This window comes from Haliaeetus leucocephalus, unplaced genomic scaffold (genome assembly GCF_000737465.1).
Source record: "Haliaeetus leucocephalus isolate CR32 unplaced genomic scaffold, Haliaeetus_leucocephalus-4.0 Scaffold439, whole genome shotgun sequence".
Lineage (NCBI taxonomy): Eukaryota > Metazoa > Chordata > Aves > Accipitriformes > Accipitridae > Haliaeetus > Haliaeetus leucocephalus.
The window spans coordinates 5,733,016-5,750,471 of record NW_010972875.1 but is presented as its reverse complement, the minus strand read 5'-3'; the positions used below and the strand labels follow the sequence as shown (position 1 = coordinate 5,750,471).

General features: G+C 36.2%; 1 protein-coding gene across 1 annotated transcript in view; it reads left to right on the top strand.

Annotated features, from left to right (window-relative positions):
• GABRA2 (gamma-aminobutyric acid (GABA) A receptor, alpha 2) overlaps positions 1 to 14,637 on the top strand; it is a 57,842-nt gene extending 43,205 nt beyond the window's left edge. The window contains exons 6-9 of the mRNA XM_010574492.1: positions 715 to 858; positions 1,644 to 1,796; positions 9,852 to 10,054; positions 14,096 to 14,637. Of these exons, the coding sequence (XP_010572794.1) occupies positions 715 to 858; positions 1,644 to 1,796; positions 9,852 to 10,054; positions 14,096 to 14,404 (809 nt within the window). The 3' untranslated portion in view covers positions 14,405 to 14,637. The remainder of the gene's footprint in view (positions 1 to 714; positions 859 to 1,643; positions 1,797 to 9,851; positions 10,055 to 14,095) is intronic.
• The last annotated feature ends 2,819 nt before the right edge of the window (positions 14,638 to 17,456 follow it).

Sequence of the window (17,456 nt, the reverse complement as noted above, 5' to 3'; positions counted from 1 at the left end):
GAGAGGCATTAATGCTATTTAAAATACAGTGTTGATTTGCTTTTGTTCTAGTTTATTTTGACAGACCCTAGGCTAAATGTATATTTGATCATGAATGCACTGAGAGAGCAGCCTGCTTAATGTCAGCGTGTCCCACAAAAAAAATGCCAATGAGTGAAATTTAAGAGAGTACACTGGGCAAGGCACAGAGCCACTACAAGTTTGTTAAGGGCATTGCCACTGAACCTGGCTTCCCATATTTAGGTATGAATTTAAGCTAGTAACAAAATGCTTGTGATGATACACTCCCAAAGTCAAAAGTGGGGACAATGGAAAGTCAGAACAATATAGGAATGAATTTTCAAAAATGTTGTGTGTCCTAAATCTTGCAAATTGTTGTTCTTTTCATCTGGCTTACCATAAGTTTTAGGATACATATAATATCTAATCTCTGACAAGTTTTTTAACAGTGTAGAAGAGAAGTTGTTTGTAATTAAATAGCAATAAATTGTGGTTAATAAGATCACAAATAAGTGCCCTGTTCCCGTGCTGCAATAGGCATTTACGCTATAGTAAAGCTATTTTAAATGGCCAAACATATTTTTTTACGGTATCATTTTAAGTTTTTGGGGTGGTTTTTTTTTGAAAAATAAGTAGCTCTTCTAATTCTATGAGTTTTGATGGAAGCTGTTTCATTTAAATTGCTGACAAAATACTTTATCTTATTTCCCACAGATGCATACACAACTTCAGAAGTGACATACATTTGGACTTACAATGCTTCAGATTCTGTGCAGGTGGCACCAGATGGCTCAAGATTGAATCAGTATGATCTTTTAGGCCAAACAATTGGGAAAGAGACAGTTAAATCAAGTACAGGTTAGTAAAAGCTATTTTGAAGAAAAGGGCACTCACTCGGCTATGAAGACCATAAGCATTGCTGGTGGTGTTAGAAGGCTACTGAAAAAAACTGCTGCAAAATGTGAGAGATTAAGCATAGTCAATTAATGTATGGTACAAGTAGTGCATAGCAGCGCTTTACTGATTCTTTCAAGTTAATAAGTTACTGGTGATTGCAGAGGTGGACTTGTCCCCAGTGACTGTTTTTTAATGCTATCTGGAGCTCAGTCTTGAATCCTAATGTTTGTAACCCAAGACTGGGACAATGATTTAATTTCATATGGTAAATGACACTTTTTGTCTACTAAATGGTGAAGCATGCAGGTTTCAACCATTTTTTCCTTCCATCATGTTTTTGGCATTAAAAACTGGATTAGTCTACCAGACTCTAGACTGTGTTCCTACGTGTGCCAGGCTGTGATGGACCCCCATGATTGCCTTCTGATGGTAGATTAAGTTCTCAGGGTGCCTTCATGTGAACGCAGAGGGTTGCTTATGTGCAGAACTGAAATTCTTGTCAGGGCATACACGAGTTCCTGTAAGTTCCTGAACACTGGTCTTTACTGGAGTTCAGTGGGAATAAGATGTAGTTGTACTCAAAAAACTTTCTTGGATGCTTTTGACTACAAAATATGGTCTATGCAATTTAACCCTAGCACATTTGGTTCACATAAATGTGTCAAACTTTCTTTTACCAAAGAAATGGACTTTCTTAAGATGATAACCTTTTCTTTCATTGTACTTTGTTTGTTTGTGGCACCTAGGCGAATATACAGTAATGACGGCTCATTTTCACTTGAAGAGAAAAATTGGTTATTTTGTCATTCAAACATACCTCCCTTGTATCATGACTGTCATTCTCTCTCAAGTGTCATTCTGGCTGAACAGAGAATCTGTACCTGCCAGGACAGTCTTCGGTGAGTATACTGAGTAGCATTAGCTTTGTTTGCAACAGCTGAAGCTGTTAGGAAGCATTTCTGAAGTCTGCTTGGTGAAGGCCTTTTTCATTCAAGTCATCATGTTTGTAGAATGTGATACTACTTCTAGTCCAAACAGCTTTTAGTGCAGCTTACAGATCTCCTGAGAATGCCAAAGTTTTTGGAAACTAGCACATAGGAAAGAACTGTCCATATATCCTTGCTTCTCTTAAAAGGAAAAATTTTCACAGAATGGAAAAGATTATAATGTTTCTATTTAAAAAGTAGTTTTAGATTATTTTCTGAAATGTCTTACCTTGATATTATCCAAATATTTTGGTACTTGGTAGATGAGCACGTTTCTAAATATATTAGTAAATTAAGCAAACTAAATTTGAATTTGTTGAATTATTTGAATGTGTTAAACTTTGCAAGCTCCGGTTCTTTGAAAGAAATTATTCTGGGGGTCTGGGCAAAACTTTCTCACTAATTCATATTGGAATGTATTATAAGGCAGCGAACAGCTTCAGCAGTGCAAAATAATGGTGTTTCTCTTACAATAAGGTTTTGCTCTCTTTATTAAAGCAAAGTAACATGTCATTCTTATTTGCATAACTTAAAGTACTTTTAATTTGTTTGCTTTTAAAGAAAAACGGACTAGCACAACAAAATGAAAGTAATGTCTGTGTGGAATCAGCCATCAGAAATGCTGCATAAAATTGCGTGATTAGTCATCAGTAAACACCATGCGCTCTTCAAAAAATAGGCCAAACTCAAATGCATATTAAGTATGATGCACAACAAAGCACTTACTGTCTCTCCTGGTAGAGAAAATGCCATGCAAAGCATTGTGAAAATTGCAGGTTTGAATATGAGCCTTACTGAAGTCAGATGAAATGGGTCAGTGGTTTTAATGGGACCAGAATTCTACCATGTTTTCCCAGGCAGTTATCAGGGAGATATTTTTTTTTCTTTCTTCAAAATCTTGTATGAATTTATCCATTTCTGCTTATCGAAATGCACATTCCTGTTTTCCAGCCTTGCAAGTACACTGTCAAATCCTTCTATATGTCTGTCTTTGCCCTTTTCTGTACCCCCTCATATACATTTAGGACAGTGTAACTGGTTTGTCAAAAAAAAAAAGTCTCACATCTTCTATTCCTAAAAATGCACTTTCTGTTATTGTGTCATTGGTAACAAGGTACTACATCAGTAACAAGGCACTAGGATAATTTTCCTGGAATGTTGTGTCCATTTGTGCATACCTCTTTCTTGTTCTTGATTTAGTTTATTGTTTAATTTATGGGTTTTTTTGAAATAAGTAATATCTTCATGGCAGCCTGCTGCTTTACTCTCCTGGGGGTTTAGCATATATGGATAATGAGCAGTGTCCTGTTTCAGGATGTCTTGAGGGAACTGGGTAGGATGGCTGCAAGAACAGAACACCACCACCCAGTGACATAAAATCTGAAATCTGTTTACTAAGCACAGTGAGTATATCGAGGAGATAGCAATTTCTATGATAGTATTTTATTTCTGCCACACAGACACGCACCTCATGGACCGCTCAGGGCTCCATCCCCTCCAGGCCATCTTAGATGGGCACCCTGAACCCAGGGGAACAAGACATTTTCAGGCTCTGCCTCATGGAGCAGCCTAGCCCCTGCATGCAGCATTTGCACCTCAGGCTTAGCCTTCTGCATTGGGGGGTTGGATGTCCCCTGAGGAGCTATCATGCAGCCCCAGGCGAATCTCCCAGTCTTTCTCCATACCTACTGGCAGTGGTTGTCACTGGGATTTCTGATACACTCTGGTCTTCTGCCTGCATGTGTTACAAAAATGTGAAGTTAGCCAGTTTCATAACAAAGTTCATGTATTGCTTCTTACTGTTTTCTGGCTCCTGTGGAATTAATCTTGACAGAGCTGGGCAGATACACTCAAGGTCTCACTTGGGTGGTACTTACTGGTAGACTCCACCCAGTGACACATGAAGCCCATACTACAGCTAAGTTAATGTCGTGGTTTAAAACAAGCTACTTCCAGCATGGAATATAAAAATTGCAGGAGGTTTTGCTTTACATTTTTATTGATCATACTTAATTTTTAGTTTTTATATGGCGTAGTCACTTGCTAGATGCTCATCTTTGCATGGTATAATAAATATATCAATATTAAAATATGATTAAGTAGAAAGTATTAGTTTTGATAAAGTGTTTTTCAGAATCAGTGAGGATTTTATTTCAAGTACCTTCTTGAGAGCTACACACTCCTGGAAAGGGCTAACTACTTTCCTTTCAAAGAAAGATAACTCCCAGTTATTCAAAGCACCACTTAGCATTTATTATTTCATGTTTGAAAGAAGTTACTTTTCTTCCCCCTTTCTATTCTCTTGCAACGTAGTTTCAAGTTCTAGGTTAACATTAAGGGCTTGGTATAATGAGGCTTCTTTTTAGTTGAGCTCTTTAATCCCTTTCCTTTATGGCATCTATTTAATATTGTTGACCTAAGCTATCCCACATGAATTACGGCCTAATGTTATATTGTTTCAACTTTGCTTTAAATTATTGGAAGAAGAAAGTTTTATCATCATTAATTAAATAAGTCTTGAATGTGTTTTCTCTAGCAGATGAATTTGAAAAGCATTTGATTGCATTTTTAACGAAAGAGAATAAGCCTGGTTCATAATGCCTTCATTTAGTGCAAGATTACAATCTGTTTCATTTAGTAATGTGTTTATTGTTACGCATTTAGTGTCAACAATATTAGCAAAACTAATCTTGTGCAGCTTATTGAATTCTCGCTTCATTTTTAATGGGTCATAACATTTAGAAGCATCACATATATTTGAATAGCAGCATTAGATGCAGGTGACAGAAAAATCAGAAATTAGTTTTCTTCATGCTACAGTTCTCTGTGTGTTTTAACTCACACAGAATAGGAATGAGAATGTTAAAATGAAAGTAGTTAGATACATATTCTTTGATACACGAACCAGGCAAGAACAAAAATTAGTAGTTGTCATATTTTTTAGTACATTGTCCAAGATGCGGAATTTTAAATTCACATAGCTATGTTCTTTTGTCAGGACTCTGTTCTCTGTGATCATTGTATTCTTACGCTGCATTCCTATACCTGTGTTTTGCTTGTTCTTGGTTTATCTTTTCTGAACCTATGTTAATTAAAGTACATTTTGAAGTAAAAAGCCATTTAGACCTGAAATAGGCAGACTATTTTATTGTGCAACTACAGGAAGGGGAACCCAAGAGAGTTCAGATCTGTCCTCTGGTTATTTTTAAATGGGAATTGAATAATGTAGACCCTTCCTTTTGAACAATTCTGAATATACAAGGTACCTTCTCCCATTTTGTTGAAAAAAATCTCAGCTGTCTGTATTTACTTCTCCTTTTACATACTGCCGATTACCTTTTGTGATATCCCACCACTCACAACTTTCAGTCTATAATTTCTTAATTGGGAATTTCTGCTAGCTGTAGGCATAGCACTCTAGTGGTAGGCACTGGGCAAGCCTACTGGGAAAAGTGTAGCCCTTAGTTAGAGACTGAGCTGGCTGCAAACTGACTAATATGTCTTCTCAGCACAGTGGTGTGCCAGGACACTAGCTCATGTTCCAACAGTGGCATAATGACATGCAACTTTTACTGGAGCTGGGGTAAATAACACTTGCAGTTCAGCTTTGGGAATTAGCCTGGCTGTCGATGGATGGCGAGCTCTGTTTCATTGCTCAATATTTGTACAGGGAAGCAACATGAGCACCGACTTCATGATATGTATATGTGCTTAACTGACTGACTGGATGTAACTTTTCTGGAAATAGACTATGTTATGGTCCTTGGCCTCCCATGCTATTTAAAAAGGCTTCTGGCCTTTAGTAAAAAGGGTAGACACAGCAATTGAGCTATTTTCTACAATTCTACAATCTTTCTCTCAATGGTTGTTCAGACTTACCTCCCAGTGTCTTGTATTCTCAGGTAATATATACTCATTTCATAAGTAAAGAAGAAACAGCATGGTGTGTAGCCAAATGTTATGCTATAATACTTTAAAATTACAGTGTCTCCAGAACTTTTAAGCTTTTCTTTAGACCTCCAACTGTTTACTCTTGGTGTGAAAAAATGAAGTAGTAATCTGTATCTCTGTGAAAGGCACAACAGACTTTTCTTTATGCTTTCTTTATTTGTATTTATAAATCTATTCAGCTTTTGGACCAGGTTGAGTGATCTAATTACCTAATTTGCGATTATTGTTTAGAAAAAAGAAAAAGTGAAATAATAGAGCAATTGAATTAGCTCCCTAATAAAAAAAGTAATAGATCAATCCTTTTGTGATATGTTCTTCAACCATTTTTTGTATCTTTGCGAAGTGCTGTGATGAAAAGATAAAATTGTGGGGGGAATAGCATGACATTATAAGAAATGGAGCATATTTTAAGCATTTTGTACAAATTATTTGCAAAACTGAAGTAGCTCTTTTGTTACAGAAATGTCCTTTGGTAACTTGTTAATTGGGCCTTTTACTTCCATTTGCAAAGGAGATGTCCACATTCTAACACAAGAAGGCTAGGACATGATTTAGTTGACTAAAATCTGTTCAGATTAGAAAAATCAGTTGATACACAAGAGTGAAATTAGGGTCCAAAAGAACTTGTCGCTGTCAAGGAGTGGCCTGACTTTTGCACACAAATGTGGGCATAAGCTAGTCATCATGACAGATTTTAACTAATATTTATGTACTCGCTCTTCCAATTTCCACTGTATGGTTTTAGCTAGGCATTTTTGGTTTTTTCAGTTTACCTCTTCGGCTCTTGCGTGGCAGTGCTCTATACTGTTGAGTGACAGAAATTGTTTGCCCAAAGTTGGCTGTCTAATTAAACACATCTTGAATGGTATCCATCTGTTCTGGAATCCAAAATATGACAGAGCTGGTATTTTCCACATATATAAGTTTAGTGCCAGTGAAAAGTGTTGAATTTACAGCCCTAGAGATGGATATCCTCTCTTCAGTGAGCAGATGCTGTTTCAAAAACAGCACCATAAAAAAAATCCTAGGCAGTCAAATGGCTCCAGTCTTGGCCTGAATGGATAAACCTGTAGTGAAAGAAGATATTTAGCTTTTATAGGCATGCGATGCTAAGAAAAAAAGTTGTAATGATGTAGAGGTATATTTACTGTCAAGTATAAAATGCTTGGTCTCTTTGGAGAATGGAAATGCCAACAGTTTATTTTTTGGATCCTTTTTAAAGACAAACTGATGACTGCTTATGGTCGCTTACAAGATGATACCTGTCCATGTCCTTCTGGCACCCATTCAGTGCCACATCTGCTGGGTGCTGGGCTATAGAAGATAGTTCTTGACCTGTATATAAACTGTGGTCTTTCTACATCATAGTGAGATATCATACAGTCTTTACGTAGCCTCTTAAATTATTTAGGATCTTCAGAGTGGTACATGATTTAGGAGAGAAGATTGTTTTCCTCTAATATTTTGACTACCTCATTGTAGGGGGACAATCTATTCACTGTTTTTTATACCAATTTTAGTTCACTAGTGTTATGAATTAGATAATGCAATGAGGAATGTTTTTCATCTGGTCCATGTATGGGTTTTGTGGGGTTTTAAGGTAAATCTTTGAGAAATAAATGTGTTTTGTTTTACAGGTTGACCATATTCCTCCACATTAATAATTTTTCAGTCCTCTCAGGTTTAGCAGTAACAAGGAGTCAGGTTATTTCCATTCAGTCCTTTTTTGTAAAGAAGACTTGATAATACTGATTTTTCAAATTAACTATAATGTGCAAAATCATCTGTCTTTTGTCTGAAGAATAGCAAGTATAAAAATACTAGAAATTCTCAGACTGACAGGTATCACAGATTAAATTTTCTGTCCATTTTTTTCCCACTCAATTCAGGTTAAATGACTGTGGTAGCTTGAACATCACTGAATTTATAGAGTGAAGGGAAAAATAAAAGTGCATTGGCAATTGTCTGACAATGTGCTGTTTGATTAGCATTTGGGTCACAAAGTGGTGTGGCTTGCTGAACATTTTAGAGAAATTGTCAACTGGTAGCAAGATACAGGATGTAAATTCATGATATTTTAATTGAGACTAGAAAAGATCAGCAGTTAATCTTAAATTAGATTTCTGAAGAAGCCAATGGGGCTTCCAGAAGATTAGTTTATTCTAAGAGGTAGGACTTAAGCAGAACAGTACCTTAGCAACTGTGTATATTTACATGTGGATAAGGTCACCTTATCTCTGAGAAACAATCACTTTACTGATACTTCTGTATAATTAAAATGATTTATTTGCAGCTCAGGACTGGTGTTAAAATTTGCATGTGATAATTTTATATGTATGATAGACTGCCGTTTCCCTGAGGTGCTGAAAATAATTAAGCCATATGTTGTGTAAGTGTTATGAGAGAGTAAGTTCTTTACAAAATATATTGTCTACACATTTTCATACAATATCATATGATAGCTGCTTCCTGTTCATTGTATAGGCTAGTAGATCCCAACACTGTCACGGCTGATTCCAGACCAAATCCACTTCTTCAATTTATGGAGGCTGAAAAATAGCAACTAGAGAATTGTATTTGCTATGGTGCCTGGATACTGTGTGACTCAGGAGGATGTTTCTGTGCCTTGTTTTCCCTGCTGCACAGGCATTTGGAAGTGCATCAAGGGAGAGTAGTGCTGAGGCTGAGTCCACTTAGCTTTGCTCTGTCATCCTATGTAGCACCCTCAGAGGTGGAGATTCTTTACAGGGGGGATGGAAATTGCAAAGCCTGAAGAGGTCTGAGTAGGTGTAATTGCTGCCTCTCTTCCCTCTCACACAGCGGTTAAAAATGCTTCTCTTGTAGCAGAAGGAAAATCTGAGCTAGGTCAGTCCTGCAGAACCCAAGGGACAGATTACTGACAGTGGAGGATCTGGCTTAGGGAGAGTGCCTACTTTCTCTTGAGCATCCTCTTACAGCAATTTTATGAGTGTGTAGTTGCTGAAGCTGTGATGTGCTGTTACTAATATTTCTGCCATGGCATCTCCTTTGCCTGTCATAATGGAGTGTAGGTTTGCTGATCTGTGCTAAGTATATCACTTTGCATTGCTTTTCATTCTGGTGAAGTATTTAATGGTGTGCCACAAAGGGAGTAGTTCAGTTTGTCTAAGTGTGATTCAGCCTGAGGTGGGAAAACTGATTTACTTAAGGAATGGAGACTGCATTTGTGGCTGTGGATTTCTGCTTGCTAAAACTGATTCAGAAAATTGTTCTTCTCTTCCTTTTCTCCCCTGCTTCTTTTTTCTGATTTTTTGGAGTATAATTCCTGGCTTTCTACTGGGTCTTCATGATGTACAAAGTACTGTAAAATGCTTTTAATAACTGCCACAGTGAAAGAACAATCTTCCCAGATCATGAAGTCTTGTTTTATGATACATAATACACAGTTATAATAATCTGGCATTTCAAGTCAATATGCTGTTCTAGAAGAAATCTATGTTACCTGAATGAAAACTTAACCTGTTTATGTCTTCAACTATGTCACCGGATGGTTAGTGAGACAGCGACTGGCCAAAAAAAAAAATAAAAAAAAAATCATTATTTCTAATAGCAAAGGTCAATTTGTGTGGTACTGTCAGTAAAGATGGGTGCCAGACCTGCAGCCACTGCAGTGAAGCCAGCCACCAAACATTAACATATTAATCATTATTACTGTAATGCTGCAAAATATTATGATTCCATTGAGGAATTGTTAATTTTGTCCCTTACCTGTCCTGATAGCTAAAAAAAAATAAATAATAAAAAAAAAAATCTTCAGCTGATTGAAAAAGAGTTTAGACAACAAAATTGAGCTAAAATACTTCAAGGGAAACTCCAGATGCAGGCTCTAATATGGTTCTGGCAGTTTGTCACCAACTTAGATAAGCAAATTTTCATTGTGTTTCACAAACATACTGTAATAATTTTTGGTTTGTATTTTTGTTAACAATCAAAATCCAAGTAAAATTGTTGATATTCTGTTTTTTTGTCCCCTTGCAGGGGTAACAACTGTGTTGACAATGACAACACTGAGCATCAGTGCTCGAAATTCGCTCCCCAAAGTAGCATATGCAACAGCTATGGATTGGTTTATTGCCGTTTGTTATGCGTTTGTATTCTCTGCATTAATTGAATTTGCAACTGTAAATTATTTCACAAAACGAGGATGGGCCTGGGATGGAAAAAGTGTAGTGAATGATAAGGTAAGTCCTAAGGAAATAGCCCTATTTCCAGTCAATTGCACTAAACCAGCTGTAATATATTATTTTGATAAAATTGGCTATATAAAAAAATAATATGTGATGCTTCAAATCAAAAGAATATAGATGTATTTTCTGTTCTGAACAAAAATATATCTGTCCTGATGTAGCTAATCTCACTTGGTCTCAATAATCCAGATTTAGTTATAAAGCACATTGTTTTTTTATGCTGGGAGCGGTCTGACTTGTTTTTTGACTCCTCAGATACAACTGTTTATTGGTTATTCAGAAAATTTAATCCAGATTATATTGGTTGATCACTTTTTTATTATTTAATCCAATTGAATTGGAAATAAAAAAAGATTAGAGAAAGATAAAATGTATATTAATTTTCCTAGTTACTAAGGATCAGAAAAACAACAGAATGCCCCTATATGTGAAAACTATTAATAAAATCTAGAGGTTTTGAACATTTACAGTATTCTGAAACTTATCCCTAATGATGTGTAGACATTAATTTTTAAACTAATTTAAATAGCAGTTGTACAAAATTCTGAGTACTTTTTCACCTATAATGTATTGGTGCTCTGAGTGCGCAGAAACAGTCGTGCCTTAATTTTCTGGTATTAATAGTAGTGTAGGTGTGATAGCATAAAGAAATTTTAACCTGATAGAATTTAGTATTTTGTGAACAAAATGAACTGGTGATACGCCTAAATTTGTGTCAAGCTTTACAGTTTATAATTTTAATAACACAGAACAAATGTTAAAGCTGACTTCTTGTTTTGACTGACTTACTATATTATATAATTTTGTCCTATCCCAGTCCCTGATTCTACCAATGGAAAAGGATTTCTTCTGACAAATGATACTCTGATTTCTGTGGTTCTCCTTAAAATAGGATAGAATATTATTGGCTTTCTAGATGATTATAGTAGATGTGAAGCAAAGTTTAATTAACTGATGGATTCTCAGCACTTTGAATGCATAAAGCACAATGCATAAAGAAGCATTTTCAGTTAATGGTAAAGGAGAACTAGAGGAAATGAGTACATTGCTTATAATTCCTTGTGGCTTCTGGAAGGGCATAAACCATCCATAGCTTCAGGATCTGTTCCCTCATGCTAGAGGAAGATACCGAATCACTACAAGTTTATCAGCATGTCATGAGTGAAGCTTTTCAGACTGGTACATTGCCCTGGCATTGTAATAACGTAGGGAGCCCTTACAAACTCTCCGGTCATCCTTTGGCTGTTCCTTTAAATTAATGTAACAGTGTTGTCTCATGATCTTAGGTGGGGCAGCTGTTTAACAGCTAGATGGTATTCCTTCCCTAGGAATGACAAGATCAGCCATTCTATTTTAAGATTTATATACTATTCACATGTCTAGTTCTCTATTTTCTTCAAACTGACTTAACAAAAAGCTAAACTTCTAACTTATTCATAGTTTCTCATACAAAAATATGGTTCATTTTTATTATGCAGGTCTCGTTAATGATATTACAGATACCTTTTAAAAACACACTAAGTCTGTCTGAAAGGAAGGATTTGTAGATCAGAGTGTTCAACTCGTAATCTGTTTTGGTAATTTGCTCTTATTTTTGCTGAATGCATCTGTGCACCTAAAGCCAGGCTTACCCTTCACCAAATAAAGTTAAATATGTTTCCTCAGTGACAGTCATGTGTGTTCATGTTATATGGAAATTCCCATCTTAAGTGCTGTCAGCATGGAATTTGTCTCACAGGAAAGCAGGTGCAGGGACAAGCTACATATTTGATCAGCCCTTTTTCATACTGCAGTCAATAAGGAACAATGCTGAGTTCCCACCCAATCCCAGAGTTTCTTTTTATGTGACACCATCTCCTGAGACCAGGTATTTGGGGCACAACATATAACCACGAAGATCTTAGCAGGATTTGTAGATGGCCCTGATAAATATCGAATTGGAGCTAATATAAAACCAAAATTGGAAATTGGGTAGATGCCTCCCAGTGGAAGTAAAAACTTGGAATGCACCTATATAAGAAATGTCATGAGAATGCCCTCACTTGTGCCACTTCCATTAGAATAAAAATCAAACCAAACCAAACCAACAGCTGATGATTTCTTATATGAGCCAGAAGTTAACTGTTTCTTCATCTGTTTAATTCTGTATTTTGTGGAAGAGATGGACTGAATCTGATATTTGCATGCTTCTAAATTATATATGGAGGCCCTTGCTTCCTGAGAAACTTGAATCCTTCTATTCTTTCCTGTAGGTTATTATAAGTTCCTTAGTTTGGGATTGCTGCAAAACTGTGAATCAATCTGTACCATTACAGTCTTACTGCAGAGCTAGTCTGTGTACCTATATATATGTCTAAAAACTCAAGCCTATACTCATTACCTATACATCCCTGTATCTATCTATAGACATAGCCTCTCCATTGGACTGCTATTGGCTGAACTTTAGCTATTTGAAAACATACACAATCATGTAAAAACACAGAATTGCTGAGGTTGGAAGGGACCTCTGGAGATCATCAAATTTAACTTCTCTCTACTCCAAGCAGGGTCAGCTAGGGATGGTTGCTGGCATTCATGTCCAGATGGCTTTTTAATATCTCCAAGGATGGAGACTCCACAACATCTCTGGGCAACCTCTTCCAGTGCTCAGTCACGCTCACAGTAAAACAGGTTTTTTTTGTATATTTAAGTGGAATAATCTCTATTTCAATTTGTGCCCATTGCCTCTTGTCCTTCTGCCGGATATCACTGAGAAGAGTCTGGTCTGGTCTTACTCTCTCCCACCAGACATTTATATACATTGATAAGATTCCCCCCCAAGCCTTCTCTTCTCCAGGCTGAACAGTCCCAGCTCTCTCAGCTTTTCATATTGCAGACACTTCAGGCCTTAAATCATCTTTGTGGTCCTTCGCTGGGCTCGCTCCCTTATGTCCATGTTTCTCTTGAACTGGGGAGCCCAGAACTGGATCCAGCACTCTGGATGTGTCTCACCAGGGCTGAGTCGAGGGGAACGATCACCTCCCTTGGCCTGCTGGCAACACTCTTAGTAATGCAGCTCAGGAGGCTGTTGGCCTTCATTGCTATGAGGCCACATTCAACTTGGTGTCCACCAGAACCCCTGGTCTTTTTCTGCAAAGCAGCTTTCCAGCCCATTTTAGCCCCAACCTGTACTGGTGGATGGGGTTATTCCTCTCCGGGTGCAGGACTTAAATTTCCCTTTGCTGAACTTCATTACGTTTTTGTCATTCCATCCCATATTTCTTATCTTCTGTTACATTTTAGGTTCTATTCCCCATTTTCATTACTGTTATGCATTTTTTGAACAATAATTTCTGAAAAACAGAAATAGTTCTTGGGCTAGTTCTCAGCTCACTTCTCCAAGTACCAGTCTGGAGTATTTCTTTCTCTTAATTGCAGTCTCTTTCTGACCTCTGTGTGTGTGTCTATGCATATATACATGTAAACACACACATATTTCTCCAGAATCTCTTAAAAATGTAGACCATTACTGAAATTCCTTTATTTATTGGTGGTATGTTATGAGATGTTCAAATAATAATGATGCTAGATTTATGTGGGAAAGATGGCCTAATTTTAATTTTATTACAATGCCAGGTAATCTTTTTTTTCCAGTCCACCCATTCACTCCTTCTAGTTCTCTTAACAGAGAACACTGTAAAGTTCTTGCAATTCTCTTGTAAGGAGCTGGGTACAAAGCAGCTCAAGAAAGACCAACTCTTTTCCGGTTATCCTTAAAATCGCAATAACAGACCCTGCCTCATATAACTTCAGTAAGGCATTTGATGGTGCAAGAGTCCATGTTTTTAGAGCATTCTTATGTTACCTGTACCTCCTTTTTGGATACACTGGAAGTGTCTTTCTTTATATTTGAATTTATCAGTGTGGTATTCCTGGTATTTATTTTAACATACTCACACATACTCATTTGTTTCTTTTACATTTGAAATGATGTTTTATTAAGACTATTCTGGCAAATACACATTAAATATTTAACTTCATGCTGTCTTCCAATAGAAAAAAGAAAAAGCGTCTGTCATTAAGAAAAACAATGCCTATGCAGTGGCTGTTGCCAACTATGCTCCAAATATTACCAAGGACTCAGTGCTACCAACCATCTCCAAGAGTGCTACAACTGCAGAACCCAACAAGGCAAAACCAGAAGCGAAGCCACAGGAAGCAAAGAAGACATTCAACAGTGTTAGCAAAATTGACAGAATGTCTAGAATAGTGTTTCCAGTCTTATTTGGTACTTTTAATTTAGTGTATTGGGCTACATATTTAAACAGGGAGCCTGTCTTACTTGGCTTTGCGCCATCAACCTAAAAGCTGAATTGCACTGAGGACTTAAAGCATCATTCTAATCAGATAGGTTGTTCGCTATGTACAGTACGACTAATAACTGCTAATCTGTGAACCATTATGTACAGAGTGTATATAGATGTCTTATCTGTGTATCTCCAAAGGAGGGACACAGTGTTAATTCATGGGTCTGTAAACAGATAGCACCCATGGCAAATATAGCCAGCTCTTTAAAAGTTATACCCAGGGGAGTTCTGTTAAACTAGGATTCAAATATACAGAATTATATTCTCTCCGTACAATGGAATGAAGATATGGTCCTACATAATTATTTAGGAACAGTATTTTTTTAATTTAAAGTTAAAATATTTTTCTATAAAGTAACTAATTCTACTTTAATGAAAGAAACTGTCATTTAAAAAAGTGATTTTTTTAAAAAGGTGTAATTGTTTCATACAATAGCAGTACCCATGTACATAACAGAGTACGGAGGTCGTACAGTTCTACTGTTCACAAACATTCTGGATACTAGTTAGGCTGAAGAGGTAGTAAAGACTACTATATGGCAAAAGCCACAAGTTTCTTACTTCTGTCCTGTTTGAAGTTGTTAATAAACTCTTCTAATTGATTTCAGGGAAAAGCAAGTGTTAATCAAATTTCCAATATCAACCAACTTCCGCTAGTGAAATTCTTATTGTTTTCACTGTTTTATTGATTTGATGTTGCTAAGCCAGGTTGTCTGGTTCAGCAAAGTTGAGGTTTTTTTGCTTTTTGATTTTGTTCTTAATTGGATTATAGTCAGGTTCATAAAAGCATTCAGAAATTTTTCAGGGTTAAGTGTATCAGTAATAGAATACACTGTTTTTTCTTGCTTAATGTTATCCTAAAACCTGCCTTTAAAATATTTACCTGTATTTGTCCCAGAAAGCATTGTTTTCAAGGGAAACAAGAACCATGATTTAAGTTCAGGAAATTGTCCATATAATAAAATTTACTGCTGCTTTTGTAAATTGCAACTTTACATTTCACTGACATAACTTTACAACTTTGTATACTAGAAATGGTTTTGCTAAGATTTGAATGTTATTTTTTTAATAAAAGGTCATGCATCATCAGTAGGTATCAACTGTATTTCATATACACAAATATAACAAAATTGGAGCTGCCATTTGCAATTTTATATGAACATTTAATACTGATCAGTAAAATTGTTTTTCATCTGAGCCTTTGCAAAGATTCTTTATGCCCCTAAAGGCCTGGTAAATCATGACATAAGTAATAATTGTGTACTGTATTTAGATTTTAGTATACTTGGCCAATCAAAAATATTTTGATTCACACATACATTAGCAGTTATTAGTTGACCTTTAAAAAAAAGATACACCTTTATGATGATGTCTTCTATTAGAGACATATGTAGTCGTATAGTGTCATTTATTGCAGTTTTGTACAGTACTTGAGTATAGTGCATAAAATAGATATGTTCAGAGTTTAACAAAGTTGTACAAATATTTCTAAAATCAAATAAAAGAGTATCTTAAGACATGGAAATGTGCTAAAAACAACAAAGAGAAACACTGCTTTCATTTGCTGTTTTATTTTCTTGCTTTTTCTTTGCTTTTAATGTGATTCTGTTTTGTACTGTGTGTGACAGTAGAGATGCCAAGGTCACAAATGCATATTATGAATAGAATTAATAGTTGAGACAGAGTTGACATCGGTAAAATAAAGACATTTCGTAAGCTATAAATGAAAGGGAGAAGCATGGACAAGGTGTGTATCCCTTGAAGTCCCTCTAATTAAACCGTCAGATTAAACCTTTCTCATCAACAGTAGTTAAAAAATGAGCACTTTATTCAGAACATTAAAATAAAAATATCCTTATTTTCATATATATTTATATATAAATGTAGATCTTCCATGTAACATGGAGACGTGTGCAATAGTGTGATTATGAGCATAAGGCTGGAAGGCAAGCAATAAAAAAAGGTTTTTTCATGGTATAATTATACATTTTTAAAATGTTTCATTTGTAAATTATAAATTATCCCTTTAACATCACATTGTCCAGGTATGAATAAATATATAAATATGTACATATGTACAAATAATTGTAAATATTAGAACTGTAGAAAAATCCCTTCACTTTTAACTCTGTTTTTGGCAAAGGGCTCTGACTCTATAGTTTAATGGAGGCCCATGCTAAACTGCTTTTGAACTCGAGTAGCTCGACTATGTTTTCTGTAGCTGAGGTCTCCTTCCTGTGACCTACTGGGAGTTCTTACCTTCTGTTCACATCAGCAAGATCTAGGGACTCTCTGAACCTCACTGAACTGGGGTATGAGAAACAGAGGTTTTTGTTTTGCCTGTGGCCACATCCCAGGTGCTCCAAACCCTTCACAATGTTTAAACAATGTTGTGTATTGCTCCATGCAATACAACACTGTATAGTCAGAACTCTCCCCACTATGAACATGAGTGTGCTCAGGGGCACGTTGGATCACCTGATAAGGAAGGATTTTGCATCATTATCCAAGAACGGGACCCCTCAAAGGTTTTTAACAATACAAGTCTTCAACAAGACTTCTTCTCTGGAAGATAACATCTGTGTAATTCAGAGCTGCATGCAAAAAGCATATCTTCAGTTTGCACAAGAAGCCTGACGCTGCCTCATATTAGTCAGCTCTGCTGCTACTGCTTTTATTGGGTGCAATTATTTTTTCATTCGCTGACCATTTTCTCTATGCTTGTGTTATGCTTAGAGTCAGTCAGACAAAAAAACCCAGGTGTTTATCACATGCTAAAGATACCTTTATCACACACTAATATAGAAAAATAGGCATACTATATAAATTCACTCAGTGAAAAATAATACATTTTAAAGATCCACATGCAGTTATTGTGGGCATCAGCAAAGCTTTTGAGCGCGTACGCTCCAGAAAAGTTTCACTTTTACATTTAGTTCAGTTGGTCCATGTTAAAGCAAACTACTTCTGTGGGAGGAAGGAGTCTGCTTTATTGTTTTACTACTGAAACACTTACAGGGACTAAACTGACTACACATAAGTTGCAAATT